Source organism: Schistocerca americana, chromosome X (genome assembly GCF_021461395.2).
Source record: "Schistocerca americana isolate TAMUIC-IGC-003095 chromosome X, iqSchAmer2.1, whole genome shotgun sequence".
NCBI lineage: Eukaryota > Metazoa > Arthropoda > Insecta > Orthoptera > Acrididae > Schistocerca > Schistocerca americana.
This window is the reverse complement of record NC_060130.1, coordinates 747815415-747837190: the sequence shown is the minus strand read 5'-3', so window position 1 is coordinate 747837190 and position 21776 is coordinate 747815415. Positions and strand designations below refer to the sequence as shown.

The 21776-nt window shown below is 41.5% G+C and overlaps 1 protein-coding gene across 1 annotated transcript in view; it reads left to right on the top strand.

The window, feature by feature from the left end:
- Positions 1 to 21776, top strand: part of LOC124556498 (26S proteasome non-ATPase regulatory subunit 5-like) — a 197060-nt gene that overhangs the window by 27625 nt on the left and 147659 nt on the right. Inside the window, exon 3 of the mRNA XM_047130455.1 lies at positions 19635 to 19874. Within this exon, the coding sequence (XP_046986411.1) occupies positions 19635 to 19874 (240 nt within the window). The remainder of the gene's footprint in view (positions 1 to 19634; positions 19875 to 21776) is intronic.

Here is a 21776-nt window from a genome sequence, read left to right as displayed (position 1 = left end):
ACGTTTCGGGTTTATCAGGCATTCTGTCACAACTGTACCAGCCCCAGGGTAGCACCTGGTGGGGGTCTGCACTTTGGTTTGCTCCGATATCATTAGTGACTGAATCCCCCTTCGTGCCAACCTGAAAGCCGTAGTGGTTAGTGCATATGACTCTGGCAATCACCATTTGTAATGTCTACCTCCCACCAGATAGGCCATTCCCTTATGTTGAACTGTCTTCCTTAATACAGCAACTCCCACCCCCGTTTCTCCTCCTTGGGGGACTTCAGTGCTCACCATCCATTGTGGGGAAATGCCACTTCAATGGGTAGGGGTCTCCTAATTAACCAACTTATTACAAGACTTCAATTTGTGTCTCCTCAATGACTGTTCCCCTACCCAATTCAGTGCCATGAGTGGCACCTTTACTGCTGTTGATCTCACGATCTCCTCCCCTGCTCTCACGGCTTCCCTACATTGGTCACCTCATGATGATCTTTGTGACTGATCACTTTCTGGTGATTCTATCGTTCCCCTGCTGCCGCCAGGCAGACAGGCCCCCACGTTGGGCATTCCACAGGGCCAATTAGCCATTATATACGTCTGGTGCGCACTGCAACACCTCCCCCTCAAATTACATTGATTCAGTCATGCAGGGTGTATCTGCCACTGTTCTTCTCGCTGGTGGCACCGGTGTCCCCTTATCCACAGGTCATCCTCGCCATGGACCAGTACCGTGGTAGGCCAAGGATGTAGCAGTCGCTGTCCAAGACCACCGACAGGAGCTGCAGCGATTTAAATGACACCCTTCACAGACCAACCTCCTTCCTTTTAAGTGTCTCTGTGCTAAGGCTTGTTACCTTATTGAGCAGAGTAAGGAATGTTGGGAGTGCTATGTATCCTCCCTGGGGACATATGCATCTTCATCTCAGGTTTGGTCCAAGCTCTGTAGCATTCTGGGCTGCCAGCGACAGTCAACTGTCCTGGGACCTACCCTCCACTGTGCTCTGTGCACTGATCCATTACTCATTGCAGAACACTTAGTGACACACTATGCAACGGCATAATCATCCTCTTATCCCACTACCTTTCTCCAGCAGTAATGCTGAGTTGAACAGACCCCCCCCCCCTCCTTCCCTCCCTCCCTCCCTCCCTCCCTCCCTCCCTCCCTCCCTCCCCCCCCCCCCCCACACACACCATTTCAGTGCTCACCACACTGAACCCTATAATGAACCTTTCACTGAATGGGTATTCTTGCGGGCTCTTACCTCTTCACCTGACATGGCCCCATGCCTGGATTCCATCCACAAACAGATGCTCCAACACTTGGACATTACCCAGAGCCAACATCTCGTCAAGGTCTTTAACCGCATTTAGTTCGCTGGTGCTTTCCCATTGCAATGGCGAGACAGTATAGTTATCTCCATTGTTGATCCTCGGAAGAACCTGACATCTCTTGACAGCTACTGCCCTATTAGCATGATGAACATACTTTGTAAACTGCTTGAGAAGATGGTTAGCTTCTGATTACGTTGGGTACTCTGATCTTGGGGTGTTTTGTCCCCATAGCAGTGTGGCTCCCAGGAAGGACGATCTCCAACTAACCATTTACTCAAATTGGGAACAGCAATCTAACAGGCTTTTACTAGCTGCTAGCACCTTGTCATGGTCTTCGTTGACCTACATAAGACACGGCTTGGTGCCAACAGCTGTTTTAGATTAGATTAGATTTACTTTCATTCCAATTGATCCGTAGTGAGGAGGTCCTCCAGGATGTGGAACATGTCAGAAAAACAACAATACATGACAAATATTTAAACTAAAACAAATAAGCTAATGTACCATTCCACAGGTCCCAAGTGGAATGATCGTCATTTTTTAATGAACACTAAGAGTCATTTTGCAAATACTATTGCACTGAATTTAAAATAAAAAAGTTTTATATTTATTTATAAGGTAAGAAACATGTAATACAACTACTGTAATACTTATTTACAATGAACACATTACTGCACTGAAATGGTGCAGAAGTTAGATTATACTTACACACACACACACACACACACACACACACACACACACAAATTTTCAGTGAACACATTACTGCACTGAAATTGTGCAGAAGTTATGTTGTACTTATATACAAATCAGTTGGTTTTCCTCAGAAATTCATCAATGGAGTAGAAGGAGTTGGCCACCAATAAATCCTTTAGGCTGTTCCGGGTTCGAGTTGGCACTTCATTCAGTGCCCCCTCGGATTCAGGAGAATGGTATCCCATAGGGTTTTGTGTTAAGTGTCACACTCTTCCTCATTGCCATCAATGGGCTTGTAACCTCTATTGGGCCTGTGGTTACACCAATGTTGTATGTCAACATTTTTTTTTCATCTGGTGCAGCTTCCACTTGATAGCATCTGCTGAGCACTGGCTCCAAGGCACCATCTGATGTGCCTCTGCATTGGCCATCTCCCATGGCTTCCAGTTTTCTCCCTCCAAAACACAGGTTATACTTTTTCGTCATTGACCCACCCCCTGATCCAGAACTTCATTTAGGCAACCAGCTCCTCAATGCTGTAGCACAGTTGTCTTTTTTGGGCCTTATTTTTTTATAAAAAGCTGACATGGCTGCCCCATATTCTCCACCTTAATACTACATGCAAGCGGAAGCTTAATGCTCTCCACCTCCTGGCCCACACATCTTGGGGTGCAGACTGTGCCACTCTTCTCCATCTTTACCTTGCTCTGGTGTTTTACAGACTAGATTATGGTAGTCAGGTTTATGGCTCAACGGCCCCTTCAACTCTGAAAGTACTTGACCCTGTACGCCATTGTGGGGTGCATCTGGTCATTGGTGCCTTTCGCACTAGTTCCGTTGACAGTTTCCTTGCAAAAGCGGGGATTCACCCTCTACAAATACGATGGAGCCAACTCCTGGTTTCTTACGCAGTGGCAGTTCGCCAATTCCCTAGCCATCCCGCGTACCAGGTCCTCTTTGCAAACAAGGGCTATCTCCCTCCAGATAATCACCCACAGGTAGGACTGCCAGTTGGAATGCAACTTATTTCCATCTGTTAGGATCTCCATCTCCACTCACTGGAATGCGCCGCATGTATTCCCTCCCAAACCCCTCCTTGGATGGTGCCTAGACCACGGATTTGTACAGACCTATTCCAGGGTCCTAAGGTCTCTGTCATCCCAATGGTTTTCCAGTGTCTTGTATGTGCCACGCTTGCAGAGGTCCAAGATGCCACCTTCTCCTACATTGATGGTTCTAACACAATAGATAAGGCGGGATACGCTTTCACATCTCCTACTGGTTTAGAACACCATTTATTCTTGGGATCACGTAGTGTATTCACAGCAGAACTTCTAGCCATTCACAGGGCCCTCCATTTTGTTTCTCAGGCCTCCCTCCACGGTGTTTTAATTTGTACCAACTCAGTGAGTTACCTGCAGACTGCAGACCAGTGCTACTCTCGTCACCCTTTGGTCTCTGCTATCCATGAACTTCTCTCTGTCCTTGGCCGTGCCATGTGCTCCATTGTCTTCCTCTGGGTCCCAAGTCCTGTTGGCATTCCAGGGAATGAGCTGGCTGACCATTTGGCTAGAGAGGCAGGTACTTGTCCCCCACTTCCTTTCATGAACCCAGGTGCAGATAAGCAGATACACGTCAGATCTCTCTTTGTCCAACAGTGGAACGACACCTGGCGCGGTACTGCTCTCAGTAATAAACTCCTCACGGTCATACCAGGCTCATTCATCTTTTTGTCTTGCATAATGAACCACCCCCACAATGTCGTTGTGGTGCCAGACTGATGGTACCCCATGTATTGGTGGAATGTCCCCTCCTTTTGGCCCTTCATACTAAGTGTAGCCTTCCAGATTCACAGTTGGTTGAACTGGTCCTCAGTTTCCTATGTTAAAGTGGTTTTTATTTTCAGTTATAAGGTTTTGCTTCACTCCTGGAGCAGGGGCAGGGTGGTTGTGGTCGGGGCCTCTTAGCATTTTCTAGGTCTGGGCCCCTTGAACACTACCCTGTGCAACAACCAGTCTTTTATCCCTGAGTTTTTTCCAGATTTTAGATTTAGCCTATCCTTTTACACCTTTTACTGTGTGTGTTTTAACTTCTTTGCTTTATAGTTTGACTCCTCTGGCTGGATCTGGCCACTTTTAATGGACATTCTATCTTACGCAAGTAACTTTGAATTGCGGGACTGGTGTCATTACTGTTTAATCCCATAACCCCATCAGTCAGTCAGTCAAGCAATCAAAAAGATGGAAATGGAAGCGAGAACCCTCCCCAGGGGGCCGACAGTCCTTTTGTTGGTACGTGTGTGGCGCACACGGGGCCCCGAGTTATTGCAGCCTCCATTCCTTTCCTTTGAAGGCTGCATAACAATCCCTGTTCCTCTCCCTCCCTCTCCTTGCTCCTTTGTCCCTGTCCCCTCTTTTCCCTCTTAGTAGACTTCTTTGTCGACCTGGCTATCCTCCTGGCTTTGTTTTGGTCTGTGCTATTGTTTAGTTTGCTGTTTCCCTCTCCTTTTCTGCATTTTTGTTTCCCCTGGGGTTTGACCTCCATTTCCAGAAATTATCCATTCATTGTGAGCCATTTGGGGATGAACTCCTTACCTAGCTTCCATGGTGCAGATTCCTCTCCCCCTCCCCTCCCCTTTCCCTTTGCACCCTGGCCCCCTCCTGCTAGGTCACCAGCATGGTAGCCACTCTGTGTGGTGGGACTGTTAAGTACCCACTTGGCTGAGCCCCCTGGAACCACAGGGATCACACTACTAGTACCTGAGCTGTTAAACGCCTCATGTGTGCCCATGAGTCAATGCTCATCTTTTGGGGTGCCAGAACTCCCGGCAATGGCCACCGTGCCAGACGGCCCTTGCTGTGGGTGGGTGGCGCCCACAGGGTGAGCCCCTGATCGGAGTGGGTGGTACTAGGGCGGACGCCTTGAAGCAACAAAAGCTTCACCATCCTGGCCATTCTGTGGCAGTCTCTAAGAGCGGTAGCAGACGTGACACTCCTTCTTCTGATCCTTAAGCCTTCCCCTACCTGGCCCCCCCCTGGGAGGAGGGGCAAGCTCGCTGGCTTGGGTTAAAACTTTTCCCTCGGTACCTGCTTTGTACCAGGACAGATGGCGGTAGTTTTGCCATGACCAAGCCTTTGTTTTTCGTGGAGACGATTGAAGATAAGTATGGCGAAGTTGAATCGATGAGTTAAATGCGGTCTGGTGCTTTGTTCATCAAGACATCTTCTGCTGCCCAATCTGATGCCCTGCGTGCTTGTGACCATCTCGGTGACATCCCAGTCTCCGTCATACTCCACCAATATCTGGGAGTATGCGAGCGAAACAATTTGAAGTGGAATGATCACATAAAATTAATTGTTGGTAAGGCGGGTACCAGGTTGAGATTCATTGGGAGAGTCCTTAGAAAATGTAGTCCATCAACAAAGGAGGTGGCTTACAAAACACTCGTTCGACCTATACTTCAGTATTGCTCATCAGTGTGGGATCCGTACCAGATCTGGTTGACGGAGGAGATAGAGAAGATCCAAAGAAGAGTGGCGCGTTTCGTCACAGGGTTATTTGGTAACCGTGATAGCATTACGGAGATGTTTAGCAAACTCAAGTGGCAGACTCTGCAAGAGAGGCGCTCTGAATCTCGGTGTAGCTTGCTCGCCATGTTTCGAGAGGGTGCGTTTCTGGATGAGGTATCGAATATATTGCTTCCCCCTACTTATACCTCCCGAGGAGATCACGAATGTAAAATTAGAGAGATTAGAGCGCGCACGGAGGCTTTCAGACAGTCATTCTTCCTGCGAACCATACGCGACTGGAACAGAAAAGGGAGGTAATGACAGTGGCACGTAAAGTGCCCTCCGCCACACACCATTGGGTGGCTTGCGGAGTATAAATGTAGATGTAGATGTAGATCTTTTAACTCAGTACAGGGCATTATTTTCCAACTCGGTACAGGGCATTATTTTCCACCGAGATATTCTTCTGCAATGTGACGAGGAGCTCCGTGCTAACCTTGAGTGGCGAGGGGTTCGTTTTATTCGCCGTGTGCAGCGAGGTCCTCCAAACAATCGCATCACTATGGGCGCCTTTATCCTGGCCTTTGAGGGGGATGTCCTCCCAGAGGAGGTCAAGGTAATAGTGTATCAGTGTGATGTAAAACCTTATATTCCACCACCAATGAGATGTTTTAAATGCTTAAGGTTTGGGCACATGCCTTCCCACTGCACCCCTGATCCCCTCTGTGGTGACTGTGGGCACCCCCGCTGTGATGGGAGTGCCTGTGCTCCCGTGCCAATGTGTGTAAATTATAATGGACAGCATTCTCCACACTCACCTACATGCCCGGTGTTTGTGAAAGAAAGAAGGATTCAAGAGTACAAAACCTTAGATCAACGCACGTACACTGAGGCTCATCAAAAATATGACCAGCTCCATCCCGTGTCTATGACCTCTACTTTAGCTTCAATTACGTCCATTCCCCCTCCTACCCCCTCCTCTTCCCAGCCCCACCGCATTCGCCCCATGCCTTCAGCCTCCTCCTCCTCCTCCTCCTCCTCCTCCTCCTCCCTTCCCTTCCCCCTCCCCCTCTCCCTCAGTACCCATACCCACCCCTTCGGGTGCTGCTCCCCCTACCCCGCCGGATAAGTGCTCCCCTCCTTCAGCGGCCGCTGGTACTGGAGCTCCCTCCCGGGACTCCTCTTCCCGGCACACTCCTGAAAGGTGATCTACTGCTCCACATCGGCAGTGTGATCCACGGCTGGTGGGTGCCAAGATTGCCCAGTGTAATTCCGTGCCTGCCCTCGCTGAAGTCTGCCCTTCTCTTCCTTCCCAAGAGAAGAAGCAGAAACGCAGGAACAAGGGCAAGGCCCCTCTGGTACCCCCTGAGGTGCTGCTTTCCCCTCCTGCAGTCCATGAACCAATAGAGTCTGACCCCACCTATATGGATATTACCCCATCCTTACCGGTGACGGATAGCGACTCGGTGGCGTGACCGACTTCGGTCCATTCACTTCCACTTTCGACTCCAGCTTGAGAACCCTCCAGTGGAATTGTAATGGATATTTGTGTCACCTTCCAGAGTTGCAACCCCTTCTTTCCTTCTACTCTGCCGCTTGTATTCTGCTCCAGGAGACCCATTTTGTCAATTCTTACTCAACGACCCTTCATGGGTTCCATGCTTTGTCGGAACCGAATTGGCCCCTTGCAGGCTTCTGGTGGTGTTTGCACCTTGGTCCGCATGGACATTGTTAATAAATGGGTTCCCCTCCATACCACTCTGGAAGCCATTGCTGTCAGGATTCATCGGGCCACTCCAGTCACAATCTGTAATCTTTACCTCCCACCTGACAGGCCGCCCACATCCCGTGCCCTCACTACCCTCCTTCAACAACTCCCTTCTCCCTTCCTGTTATTAGACTTTAATGCCCGCAACCCTCTTTGGGGTAGTCATACGACTACTACCCTAGGCAGGACAGTTGAAGCTGCTCTGGCAGGGCTTGACCTCTGTTTACTAAGCACAGGCGCTCCCACACACTTTAGTGTGGTGCACGGCACTTTCTCAACCATTGACCTCTCCATCTGCAGTCCCCGCTTTCTTCCATCCATTGAGTGGGGCGTCCACAATGACTTACGTGACAGCGACCATTACCCGATTGTTTTGACCTTCCTTCAGTGTCTCTTGCTCGGTCACCCTCCCAGGTGGGCCCTATCTAAGGCTGATTGGGGTGCCTTCTCCTTTGCTCCCATCCCCCCTGTATTGCCACACGGCATTGTTGATGAATCTACTCGGACCTTGACTGCCTCCATCCTTTCAGCTGCTGTTTCAGCAATCCCTTCTTCTTCAGGTTCACCCTGCTGGAAGATGGTCCCTTGGTGCACTCCGGAAATTGATGCAGCCGTAAAAGAGATTTTCCAATACAAAAGCTTTTGTCTTCTGTTCCAACTCCCAGAGCACCCTGCAGAGAATACAGAAAATGTATGTGATAGTGTGTCTTGTCCAGAACATCAAGGATACCCTGTTTTCTCTGCAAAAGCAGATGAAGAGGTTTCATTCTATTGGGTACTGCAGCATTTTGGAATACACAGTTATGAGACTGGAGTTGCAGCAGTGAAGCAGGCTTCTGGTGAGAATTCAGAAGCAAGATCCTCTGTGGACTATAGTGACAGTACTGAGATGGACAGTCATGGTTATGTGACAGTGTGTGTGTCTGGAAACAAAGTTCAGATGGTTAAATCAAGCACCTGCCCGTGGCTTACTTCTATCCAGTCCCTTATTTTAAACTAGATATTTTTAGTGTGGCTTCATATTGAGCATATCCCTTTAACCCATGGATCCCAATCATGTCACAAAGCCTCCAGAATGCTACACACATGGCATCACTGTAACAGTGCATCATATTTTAACAGAATATTGGTTATATGTTGATAAGAGGATATTAAATAGTTTAACTGGAGTCATGCCTTCTATTTTATTTTCTTCTATTGGGTGAATGTAGCTTCAGTTTTAAAATTGTATGAGGAATCAGGACTCATCCTTAAATTGTTAGGGAGTAAATTTTTAGCATGTGAATAGCTGGTTCGTTTCCATTTTTTATTTTAGTGGTCCACCAGCCACATGTATTCGGAGGAACATGTTAGTGTCTTTTTATCTAGCCAATCTTCGTTTCATGATGCAGTGTTTTACTTTATGGCTATTGTAATGTTATTTAACTCCAAGGATGTTTTCTGGAATGTTCGTGATAATACACAGTAATGCATATTTTTATTCTTTGTTTCAGTATAGTTTTTATTCCAAACTGTAATTTTAATCATCAAAAATTGCTAATCAGGAAAGAATTCTTGGCTAACTTCAGAAACTGCATATATTGATGTTCAGCGAGGGCATTGACAACCGCACTATTGAATGCTTAAAAGTGTCATCAGAAGTTGAGAGGTGTACAACAGATGAGTGTAATTGGACCTTTAATTTTACAAAACATGCATATGATGTGGTGGGTAATGTCAGAAGCATTATGAGGCTGTTTACAGATAATACTGTAATATATAGGGAAATTGCAGTGCCAGAAAATTTTACCAAAAATGCAAGAAGACCTGCAAAGTATCAGCACTTGGTACAGGTAGTGACAGCAGATCCTCATCATAAACAAATGTAAAACATCTCTCATAAATAGGTAGAAAGCAGCAAATGTCTAAATCTTTGTTCAATGTATTCTTGGTCATTGCTCATCAGTCTGGGGCGGATAACCAGATATAATTAATACAAGAGAGAGAGAGAGAGAGAGAGAGAGAGAGAGAGAGAGAGAGAGAGAGAGAACTTTCAAAGAAGAGATGTGCGTTTCATCATGGCTACATTTGGTCATCATGCCAGCATCACTGTAGATTGTAGATTGTATTTTATTGATCCTGTTGTCTACATAGCAGCTTATGCATAAGACATTGGACAAGTCAAGTTATAAATATACAGTCTGAAAGTAATTTAAAGGCATACATATTTAAGCTTACAATAATACACTTTACACGTAAGTATTTATATAACACATTTCATAAATATAAATATTCTTCAATGGAGTAGAACCAGTGATGCTGTAAATATGACTTTAGAGATTTTCCAAATGTATTGACCTCAGTGATAGCTTTTATGTTTTCAGGAAGTTTGTTATAAAGCTTAACTCCCATGTGAAAAGTACCTTTTTGGCACAGTGCTGTGCTGATTTGAGTCATATGTAAGTTTCTGTTTTGTCTGGTAAAATGCTCATGTATATCACAGTTTTTTTGTAGTCTCTGGTCCTTGCCTATTACATTTAATTTAAAGAACAAAAGGGTTTCCATAATGTATACACATGGTAATGGGGGAATACCAGATTTCTTAAACAGGGGTTTACAAGAGTCTCTAGGCTTGCACCCAAACAAGATTCTAATGGCCCTTTTCTGTAGTTTAAAAGTGCTATTAGCTATTTTAGAGTTTCCCCAGAAGGTGACCCCATATCTAAGACGAGAATGAAAGTACGCATGATATGCATTCAATACTGTTTTCTCACTACAGCATGATTTTAATGAACAAAGAAGATAACATGTTTTGCTCAGTTCTGCATTGAGATATTCAATATGCTTGTTCCATCTGATGTTACTCTGCAGCCAAAGTCCTAAGAATTTGGTTTCAGTACTGTTACCAACTGGTTCGTCATTGATAGAGACTGATGGGATAAACATGTCCTTATTAGGAACATTGTGGAATTTTAGAGCAACGGTTTTCTTACTGTTTATTACAAGCTGATTACTCTGTGCCCAGCTGCTAAGTTGTTTCGTGACCGTGTTTACTGTCTGCTGTAACTGTTCATTGTCGTCTCCTTTTGGTAGAATCGTGGTGTCATCTGCAAATATGATTGATTTGTGTGCATCAATATTTAAGCTTAGATCATTTATGTACAGAAGAAACAGAAGGGGTCCCAATACGGATCCTTGGGGTACACCACATTTTATTTGTTTATAGTCAGATAAGTGATTAGATACAGTTTTTAGTTCAATATTTGTGTGCTTGATGCATACTGCCTGCATACGATTTGTCAGGAAGGACCTGATCCACTTGTTGGACAGACCTCGAATACCATATCTTTCTAGCTTTGATAGCAGAATTTTATGGTCCACCATGTCAAAAGCTTTTGACAAGTCAGTAAAGACTCCTATTGTTTCCTGTTTTTTGTCCATCAGGTTTAGGATGGAATTGATGCACTCATAGACAGCAGTTGTCGTTGACCTCTTATTTCTGAATCCATGTTGTTCATTACATAGGATGCAGTTTTTATTTATAAATTTCATAAGTTTCTCACACATAACTTTTTCCAGTACTTTAGAGATGCAGGAGGAAATTGTGATGGGTCTGTAGTTATTTACATTGTGTTTATCCCCTTTTTCATATACAGGAATAACTTTTGATGTTTTTAACACATCAGGGAAAGTGCCTGCCTGAAGTGAGCAATCGCATAAATGTGTGAGTACTTCAATTAGGTTTGATGCGCTCTTCTTTAACGTTGTTGCAGGTATACCATCAATACCTGCCGATTTGGAATTGTTTTAGTCCTTTTATTGCTTTAGCTACTTCATCTTGTGAAACAGAACTGATGTACATTGATCCTCTACAAGCACTTATTTTATATTCATTTGCCTGGATGCTCTTAAAGTTTGATTGTAACATATTTTCAGCAACACCCGTGAAAAAGTTGTTAAATGTGTTGGCTACTTTTAAGGGGTTTGTTACTTCTTTATTTTTATGTGATAGTGTTATATTTTTCCAAGGTTGTCTGTATTCTCCACATTCTTTTTTTATAACACTCCACATAGCCTTTGATTTATTAGCTGAATTATAAATGATTTCATCATTATGCATTATTTTTGCTGCTTTTATTACTTTTCTTAATATTTTGGAGTATTTTTTATAGTATGCGCATACTACAGGTGAGGAATTTTTTGAGTTACATATTTCATGAAGTAGTCTTTTCTTCTGGCATGAAACCCTTATTCCCTTTGTGATCCAGCTGTTTGTTCTAGAGTTTCCCCGTACGGTTAATGTTTTCAGTGAGAATGCAAGTTCAAAGAAATGGGTTAATGTATCAATGAAAGTGTTGAATTTTTCATTTATATCGTTCATTTTGTACACTCCTAGCCATTTTTCTTTCTGTAATAAGTTGTTGAAGTAGTTCACATTATGCTGATTATAGCTTCGATATGCTGTTCTAAAAGACATGTTGTTAATAATACTGCCTTGTACTTTTATGCTTAATATTTGAGCAAGATGATCACTAAAACCTGCATTGAAAATTTTTAGTGAGGTGTTGTGTAAACCCTTCTTTACTAGAAACTGATCAAGAGCTGTTGGACAAGTTTCTGATACTCGGGTAGCTGCTTTTACTTCAGCCTTTAAATTGTAGGATGTTGCAAGGTTCAAAATGGTCTCCCTATTTCCACTATTCGTGAGGAAGTCAATATTGAAGTCACCACAGATTATCAATTCACAGTCCATTTTATTTACTTTATTTAGCAATGACTCCATTTTGTTTAAGAAAAGTTCAAAATTCCCGGACGATGATCGGTAAACTGTAGCAATAACCAGGTTGAACTGAGTAATTTTTATAGCTGCAATTTCATAATCCTTTTCGACATTTGCCCTAGTTAAGTCAGGTAGTGTAATAAAATCAACATTATCCTTTGTGTAAATTGCTACCCCACCCTGCTTGCTGTTTTTCCTGCAGTAGTAAGCAGCCAAGACAAATTTGTTTATTTTCGTATTCTGGATTAATTCTGGGTTAAGCCAGTGCTCAGAAATGCATAACACTGAGATATCATTAAGTTCATGTGTTAATAGAATGTTAATTTCATTGATCTTATTACGCAGGGATTGCACATTATGGTGATAAATTTTTAGTTCGGGTGTATTCACGATTTGGTAATTGGGAATCATATTTACAGCATCACATACCTCTAGTTTAAATTAGGAACGTCAGCAGTGTTGTATTTTCGTTCTTCTTTCTTCTTTATTTTGTTTTCCTCGCTGTTGGAAGGATGTTCAGGAAGCTGATAAATTGTTCTATCCCTTACAAGTCTTTCTTTGATTATTTCACTAACACGATCACAGACAAATCTTTTCCCTTCATAGTTCAAATGCATTCCATACTTCGTGTGCAGATTTCCATGCAGCTTGCTTATATCCAGTACATCGCACTTAGTGTATTGAGAACACAGTTTCCTTATTTTAATGTTTGTTTTCCGAATTTCTTTGTTTACACATGAACTATAAATCAGATCATGCCTATGAGGAAGTGTGGCAACTACTGTGTTTCTGCATTTATTAGCTTGTAAAAAATTCTGTAGCCTTTTCACGCAAACCTCTGCTTCATTTTTTGCCACATCGTTTGAACCCATTATACAGACGATAAAGTCATTTTCTTGCATTAATTTCGTCTGAGAGTTAATGTCTACAACATTTTTACATCCCGCTCCCGGTTTCACTACACTAGTCACTGCTATGTCGCGATTTTTCTCACGGAGGATGCTGGATAGATTCCTGCCATGACTGTCTGTTAGTAATAGTACACTACTCTTTTTCCCTGATGATCTGTGTTTGTTGTTGACATTATTTGAAAAAACTCTATTCATTTTCAGTTCACTGACTTTTTCAAGTTCACGATCATTTGGAGAGTCGTTATCACGGTCACTCGTTTGCGAAACATGATATTTGTTTTTCTCCGAAAATGTGACAGTTTTAGCAGACTTTGTTGTTCTTTTTGTAGTTGGAACACTATTTTTGTACGGCACTTTTACTCACTCGGACGATATATTACTTTTATCTTGCATCACTTCACTTAGTGTTGGCTTCAATCGCAGATCCCGATTTTCTTTCTTGAGTGAGTCAATATCGCTTCTTAAGGAACTGACTATGAATTGTAAGCTAGCAATTCGTTCTTTTAGCGTTGTTATTTCAGTGTTACAATTCTTACAAACTCCCTTTTTAACAGCATAACTATAACTATTTCTCAAGTTAGATTCACACACTTCTACACTCGTGGCCATTCTTGTGATATGCTCATCTGACACCAGTAGATATTTTAAAGATGATTTTCACCCATAACTATGTGAGAGCAACTTTTGTTTGTGTTGACCATATGATTTTGTCCCCCAGTAGATGATGCCTAAAATGTTTCACTACTCTCAAATGAAAATGGGAAAACTAACTTCACATTCTAATTTTTCGCCTCCAGACTGGTACTTGTGGGTTGCAACAATTCCAATGTCGGAACCTCTGCTGAAAGCCTGGAAGTCAACTGGCTGTTGTGTATTTAATAACTTAAGTGATTTGGTGTAGGTATCTGAAGTGGTATGGAACTGGTTGAGGAGTGGGGAGATACTGGGGCCACAAAATAAACTGTACTGGAACAGCAATTTACTATCAAAAAATTAAACCTTTTACAATGAGAAAATACACAGTTAAATACAATCCTTGAAATTCAAGGGACTAACATGATAATTAAAAAAAAGCCACATATGGGAGGCCAAAATAACATTATCAAATAATTCAAGTACGAAGCACTTGCAATTTATTAATCACCTTGCAGTGTTTGTTGTTAAAAGAGAATTCAAGAACATCAGCTGCCCAAACTTCGCAACTGCACAAATGCTTTAAGGTTTTATGTACAATAATCATTAAAGAACACAATGCCTTGGCTGTAACAACCAGTTTACAGCAACATTGACCAATCTTGAGTGGACAGAACTGCGCTTCAAGAAACATTAATAGCTTTTACGACAGATACCAGTCAAATGAAGTAGTGGCCAGCGTCCATGCAACAAGTTTAAATTTGGTGTAGGACCTTCAGGATTTACACGAATTACATTTTGAATGATCTTAAGCTTAAACACAGAGACCTTAATGGTGCACTGGCAGACCATACCTTCAGGTTAAACTTATACCAAAGGCTACCTCTACACAGTGTTGTTTGGATTTACTTAAGCGGGATTTGGAAGAAATTAGTTGTATTAAATCATATATAATTGAAATATGAAACACTAGAGCAAAACAATCACTTAAATTCATGGATTACAGGAAAGCAAACAGTTGCAATAGCTGACTAAATATACAGACGGACTCAACTATACCCAGTGTGCAGAAACAACAAAGAAACAAACACAAGATAATTATTACATAGGCAGCTAGTTCAGAAAATAGCAAATGACAAATAGTACAGAGTTACTATAATCAGCTGCCTGCTGTCTTACCAAAAGAGATAACATTTCCATATATGTATGAGGAATTTACAAAATTGTGTGTGAATGTCCTCAGACCAACCAAAAGCATACAGTGAGACAAGTTTCATTAAATAGTGGGTAATTTGTCCAGTAACACACATTATGAGCATGGTTAAACAATATTCTAATCAAATACCAAACCAGAAATACATCAAACAAGAATGAGGTTTTCACTCTGCAGTGGAGTGTGCGCTGATATGAAACTTCCTGGCAGATTAAGACTGTGTGCCAGACCGAGACTCGAACTCGGGACCTTTGCCTTTCGCAGGCAAGTGCTCTACCATCTGAGCTACCCAAGTACAACTCACGCCCCATCCTCACAGCTTTAATTCTGCCAGCATCTCGTCTCCTACCTTTAAACTTCACAGAAGCTCTTATGTGAACCTTGCTGAAGCACTTGCCCGCGAAAGGCAAAGGTCCCGAGTTAGAGTCTCGGTCTGGGACACAGTTTTAATTTGCCAGGAAGTTTCATATCAGCGCACACTCCACTGCAGAGTGAAAACCTCATCCTGGAAACATCCCCCAGGCTGTGGCTAAGCCATGTCTTCGCAATATTCTTTTACATCAAACAAGTTTGACAAGCACTGAAAGTGTTAAATAGTGTTCTAATAAAATACCAATACCACAAACGAATTAAAAAGTCTGGCGATCATTGAATAGATAATATGCCAGGCAAGCAGCCTACAGTTAAATTTAACAGTAAGAACACTTTCAATAAAATGCAGATACTAATGAATTAAAGACGGCTGGCGAGTATTGGGTGAGTAACATGTCAGGCAGGTAGCTTACAGAATGACTAGACAGAAAGCATGGCCTGCACACACAAACAACTCACCCATGCTGCTCAGTAATGTGTCTAGTAGACAACAAACTGAGAAACTAATACATATTCACCACAAATCATGAATGTGTGTCCAGAAAATCATCAAAACACAGCCTAGTAGCAAAACACAAATGAGCCTCTTTGGCTCACAACAGCAAGTCAGAGGAACGACAACAAACACCAGCTAGCCCCGAAAGGAACTAGGATTCAGTGGCTGACACATCAGTTAACAATAAAATTATTGCCAGTTACAAAAGGCCTCACCATGTAGTTGAAAATATGCAACGGTTCCCCAAGCAGGCTTGCTTCCTCAAATGATCGAGTACCTGATCGTTAAACTCCAACCAGCAAGATGCTGCCAATAAAACTCCATAGGCCAGACCGCCATCTTCCAGCTCTGTTCGGCCCAACAGAGCACTCACTTGTCCTTGGTAAATCTGGGCCATCAACTGGCCACACCACTGCCAACAAGTCACTTCCCATTTGCTAGCTGAGCACACCCCCATATCCACATCCACTGCTCCTTGTGGCCAGGCATTCTCTGGTCTCCCAGCAAAGGGTCAGAGACAAACACAGAGCATATACTGATAACTAGGGTGACAGGGATGTTGTATTTAATCTTAGGCAAGAAGAGAGAATTCAAAAGGGACTACGTCAAGTGAATGTGGCAGTTGTGTGAGTGTGGTCATGTTGCCATGAAGCAACTGATATTTCTTGTTTTACACAAAAAAGTCCCTGCTTTGTCAGAATAACAAAATAGTTCTTCCTCTTTTCTGTTTGACTATGTGGAACAAATAACATGATGAACTTGACATGCTTTTCTTGACAGCAAACTGGATGTTTTCTTCAGCTGTAGTGATCACTGTTTATTTCAAGGCTATAATCATAAACTAATGATTCATTAACATTTAAGACTTCACAAGAAATTGATCTCATCTTGTGTTGTGTTTTTCAACTCACTGCAGATTTAGGCTGTATGATGACATTTTGAAAAATGAGAAATGAGGTTCACCATAATCTCTCATTTTGTATGCTAGAATGTCTTTATATGTCATATATAGCATTTTAGTAATACATCAGACATAAGAGATTGACTACCTACAGCCCTTGTGGTTCATTTCACTCACTTTTGCAATATTTTCTGACTCTTCTGATTAAAAGGCATTCTTTGCTCTATAACTGTTTTTGCCCTTAATCAGGTTGGCGGGACTTTTGGAATGTGGGTGGGGTTTCTCTTGCCACAGATGATCCTGAAAGACCCGTTATCTGCTCTGACCTATATACCAGCCCAATCTGTATACTTTTCTTCCCCATAAATTGTTTCTCAGCTGTGGCACTAGTATTCTTCAGTGCCTAAATAGGCTATTTTCCTATGTTAAAACAGGGTTCAGATTTTTGTTGCTCTGATTGATTATAACAATTAGATAGCATTGATGCTCAATATTCTCACAAAATATGTTATGTTTATGTAATTAAAGCTTTATGTTATGTTTATGTAATTAAAGCTTTAAAATCATTACATTTCAAGATCTGGTCACATCATCGAGAACACTGTGTTATTGGTGACATCACAGACTAGGAGTAAGACAAAGCTATATGTGTGTTATAGGAGCATTAGCTGAAGTTATGAGGTTTTTACGCACTTTTTCTGTGAACAGTTCTGCCATTTAGTAATGGAAAATGCAATTACAACATTTAAGCAACAATAAAAAGGAATTTTGTGAATGCTGACAGTGGAAGCCTTGCGAAAGTTGATGCACTTATGCTCTACCCCTTTAGAACGGCAATTTAGACAATGGCAGACATTCTTTTCCTGCTCCCTGCAACATCATTAAACTCACTCAAAACTAAGGAATTGTAGAACTTTTGCGAATGGGTCTGTATATTATAACTAGATTGTTAACTATCAGTCATAAGCTACAACCCAAAACGCAATAAAACTATTCTTGGCTGAACGTGGTGCTGATTTCCTGGATGACTCATTCAGCAGGCTTCCGGTTGTCCAATGGATAGCGTTTCTGATTGTAGATAAGGAAGTCACATGTTTGAATCCTGGTAAAGTCATATATATTTAAAAGTTTTACATGAAATACGAAAATAGCTTTAGCAAGAACTTATTGTAGCAGTTGTTTCGACTATCGGATGTGTTACATATAGCTCCACATTAGTTTCAGTCTGAGAAATAGACAACAGAGGATAAATGGATTTACTTTGCGAGCACATAGTTATCTGTTTTGGACAACAAGATGTAGGACAGTGAGGTTATATGGAGAGATATAAAGTGTGTACAACATGCAGATGACACAAATGTAGGGGCTCTGATGTTTGTGAATGTAAACTTAATGTCTGCGCCTGAAGCAGACTTACGCCATCTTTATGTAAGGTGATAAAACTGCTAAAGTTTAAACAAGAAGGATCCTAGCTGGACAGTGCAAAGATATAAACATCGTTCCGTATAAAGTAAAAAGGGTGTGGTCACATTAGCTAAAAAATATCTTTGTGAGTGTGACATGTGTGAACAGCGATTGCAAATGTATGTGTATGTAAACAGCAAGGAAAACACAATAACATTCTATTTCTGATCGGTGTGGTGAAAATTTGTCATTGTGATTTGGTTTTCATATGAGAGGACTGTCGAGTTGTTTTCCAGATAAGTTAAAATGTTCTTTCGGATTAGACCCGAACCAGCAATCTCTGGACATCATCATATAAAATTAGGCAGTCTACCACTCTAACAACTGAGCTACTGAATAGCTGGGTAAGACAACAGTTTTCACTAGGAGTTTAATTTTGCTGAATAATCCTGGCCTTCATTGTAACAGTAGGAGAGCATACCTCAGAGGCAAGTAATGTTAACTTCACATTGCAACACATTTTTAATTAAGTTAGTGAACTTCGGCATTGATGTAGTGGCAATTTGGTGGTACAGTGCAATCACATTTTCCGCATCTTCTCGTTCTCTGGAAGACTCAAAAACATATTTTCAGGAGTCTTTATAGATGTATTTTTACAGTATGATATTACACACCATTTGTAACCAATTTTTAAAAATCTAAATTCCAAAACAAGTTATCACTGTGAATTAGCATTATGACAATAGGAGCAGCAAGCTAGCCAGTGACATCACAGGCATCACATGACTTGAATGGAGTGTTTTAGTGGGCTTTCTAATTATTTGAATTTAATTTCTGTTTTTATTAAAGAATACTGAAATTCAAGAGGAGAAAAGCATGTTAGGAGCATAAAGGACATAATTAATCATTAAGACATTTTCCAGAAAACTATCAAATACACTATTCTATCACTCCTATGTACTGTCTTCATCTGATACCAACAACAATGTTACCTGCAGCTATACATGATGATGGTCAACCTGGATATTTGTCATCCTCCACAGCACAGATTCTGCCAGTTTAAATTGATGTGGTCATGGTACATGCTTGGTATGGTGACATGAAAAACCCTTAGTGTGCACAATGTTGATAATGGTGCCTTATCCACCCAACCCACAGCCTGAACGAGATAACATTTGGTTATATAATGAGTCTTGACCAACCGGCATTGGTGCCAGCACGAGGTCGGTTGGCATTCCTATCATGTGACATGCTGAACTATTCCATGTGTCTATGTGACAGGAGCTGCCCTCTCCAAAACAGCAACTATATCTTATTCGACTATTTATGAGTAAAAGCAGTGTTGCTGAAGTTTGATCAAGTAATCAATATAAGAAATTTTCACACACGTGCCAGAAATCCTACCAGATACTACTGTCCCATCATAAGTAATGTTGTTCCACATGAGATGATAGTTGTTCATTATTGATATGCAATACTTCTGGTTTTCCATATAATTTTTTAATGTAATACAATCGGTGTTTTAATGTATTTATTGTAGTGTGTTTTCATGAATTTATTATGTAATTGTATGTTAGTTTGTAAATTCTTAAATCACAGAATATTTAAGTTGTGCCAATGATACATTATAATTCTGTATTTCCTCTGTGTATCAGCTTCTGAAAGCAGTGGAATTCGAGAGCCTGTTGCCAGTGATCTGTGAGCAAGGCTTATTGGCAAACTCAGTTACGTGTCTGTTTACAAACGACCTGCACCTCACAAAACTTGCATCGGAATTTATAATAAAAATGTCTAAGAATCCAACGACAATGAAGACTGTTTTATCTGGACAACCTTTGAGTTATATGCAGACATCTAAAGCAATGAATTCAGAATTCTCATTCAGAGTTTATGAGGTATGGATGTCATTCTTTCTATAAGTAAATTGTTGTTCTTTTTCAGTCAATACTAAATTTTAAAACTTATAAATTTGTGACAGACTGAGAAATGTTTGGAATAGAGAAATAACTATTAAAAATAGTGATACTTCATGACAGGGAACACAGTTTCAGGACTGATGATAAGACTGTCGCGATGTGCATGTAAATTCCACATCATTATGATTTATTGTGCAAGTGATCCTTGGAACATGAAACTAGCTAACTCTCACCTTTAGCAACAGATAACTAAAGATGAAAAAGTGTAGTAATCAACAAGAAGATTTTTTTTTCCTTTAAATAGTGTGCACAGTCTTTCCCTTAAGTGAGAATATTAATGAATTGGGCACACCCAACTAAGCTGATATAAGAGGCGCGACAATAAAGTAATGAGAATGATGTGGAAAAAAAAAGTTGCTTACCGTTTTAGTCAAGTTTAGTGTTGTCTCCTTCAAAGTAGTTCCCTTCTGATTGTACACACTTCTACGCTTCTGCCATTGATGGTAACATTTCTCAAACTCATCATCTGTAATATCCTCCAAGACCCTCGTCACAGCTTTTTGGACATCTTGTTTGAAAATGGTGTCCCTCGACCGCCGTTTTGATTCTTGGAGTGATATCTGGTGAATAAGGTGGCTGTGGTAGTACTGAAATTTGTTTCGAGATTAAAAATTGCTGTACTGACAGAGCAGCATGGGATGGCGCATTATCGTGATGCAGAATCCAATTATCAGCAATGTTGGCGCAGACACGAAGAACTCTTTTATGAAATCTTTCTAAAATTTCTATGTAGTAATATTGGTTAACTGTTTGTCCAGGAGGCACCCACTCTTTATGAACAATTCCCTTGGAATCAAAGCAGCACACAAGCATGCATTTCACTTTTGACTTTGACACACGAGTTTTTTTTTCGGTTTGGGTGATCCCTTTGAGCACCATTTTCGAACGTTGGCATTTTGTCTCTGGATCGTACTGAAAAAACCAACTTTCATCACCAGAGATAACATGGCTCAACAATTCTGGATTGATTTCTGTTTGCTCTAACAGATCAGTTGCCACATTTTTCCGTGTTTCTCACTGTTGTGGTGTGAGATTTTTGGGGACCGTTTTTGCACAAATCTTTCTCATACCAAGAACTTCAGTTATTATTAGACGAACCATTTCTCGATTGATGTTCAGTTCTTCTGCAATCATTTTCACAGATAATCTTCAATCAGATCGTACAAGTTCATGCACCCTGGCAAAGTTGACATCCGTCCCTGAGGTTGATGGTCGTCCACTGCGGTCTTCATCTTCAATATTTGTTGTGCCTTCACTAAACATTTTATGCCAACGAAAAACTTGAGCTCTTGACATAACCTCCTCTTCAAAAGCTTTATGAAGCTTACCGTAAGTTGTCATTGCATTTTCACCCAATTTAACACGAAAAGAAATGGCATACTGTTGCGCAGTATTATGCGGTTCCATTTCCGTGACAAGAGACACAAACACGTGTTAACTTATTACAGCACAATTCATGACTGAGCAGTTGCATCGAAGTGCCGCTTGGACTAGAAGCAGCTTATAGACCAAGGTCAAAGATATTGTGCCTACGCAAGCCTGCAGGGTTGCCACATCTTGTAAAGAAAATCAGTCTCATTACTTTATTGTCGCACCTCGTAGAGACTTATTTCAGTTTTCACTATTGCAGTGATATGGAGACGTGTTTGTTTTCACTATTGTAGGTTTTTTGAAACCTCTAAAAATCGGGGTTTTTAAGTTATGCCAATGATATATTATACTTCTGTACTTCCTCTGTGTATCAGCTTCTGAAAGCAGTATGTGTAAAATCTGTGGTGTGTGACTTTATCACACCAATAGATTGTGCATTAGTATGTTACT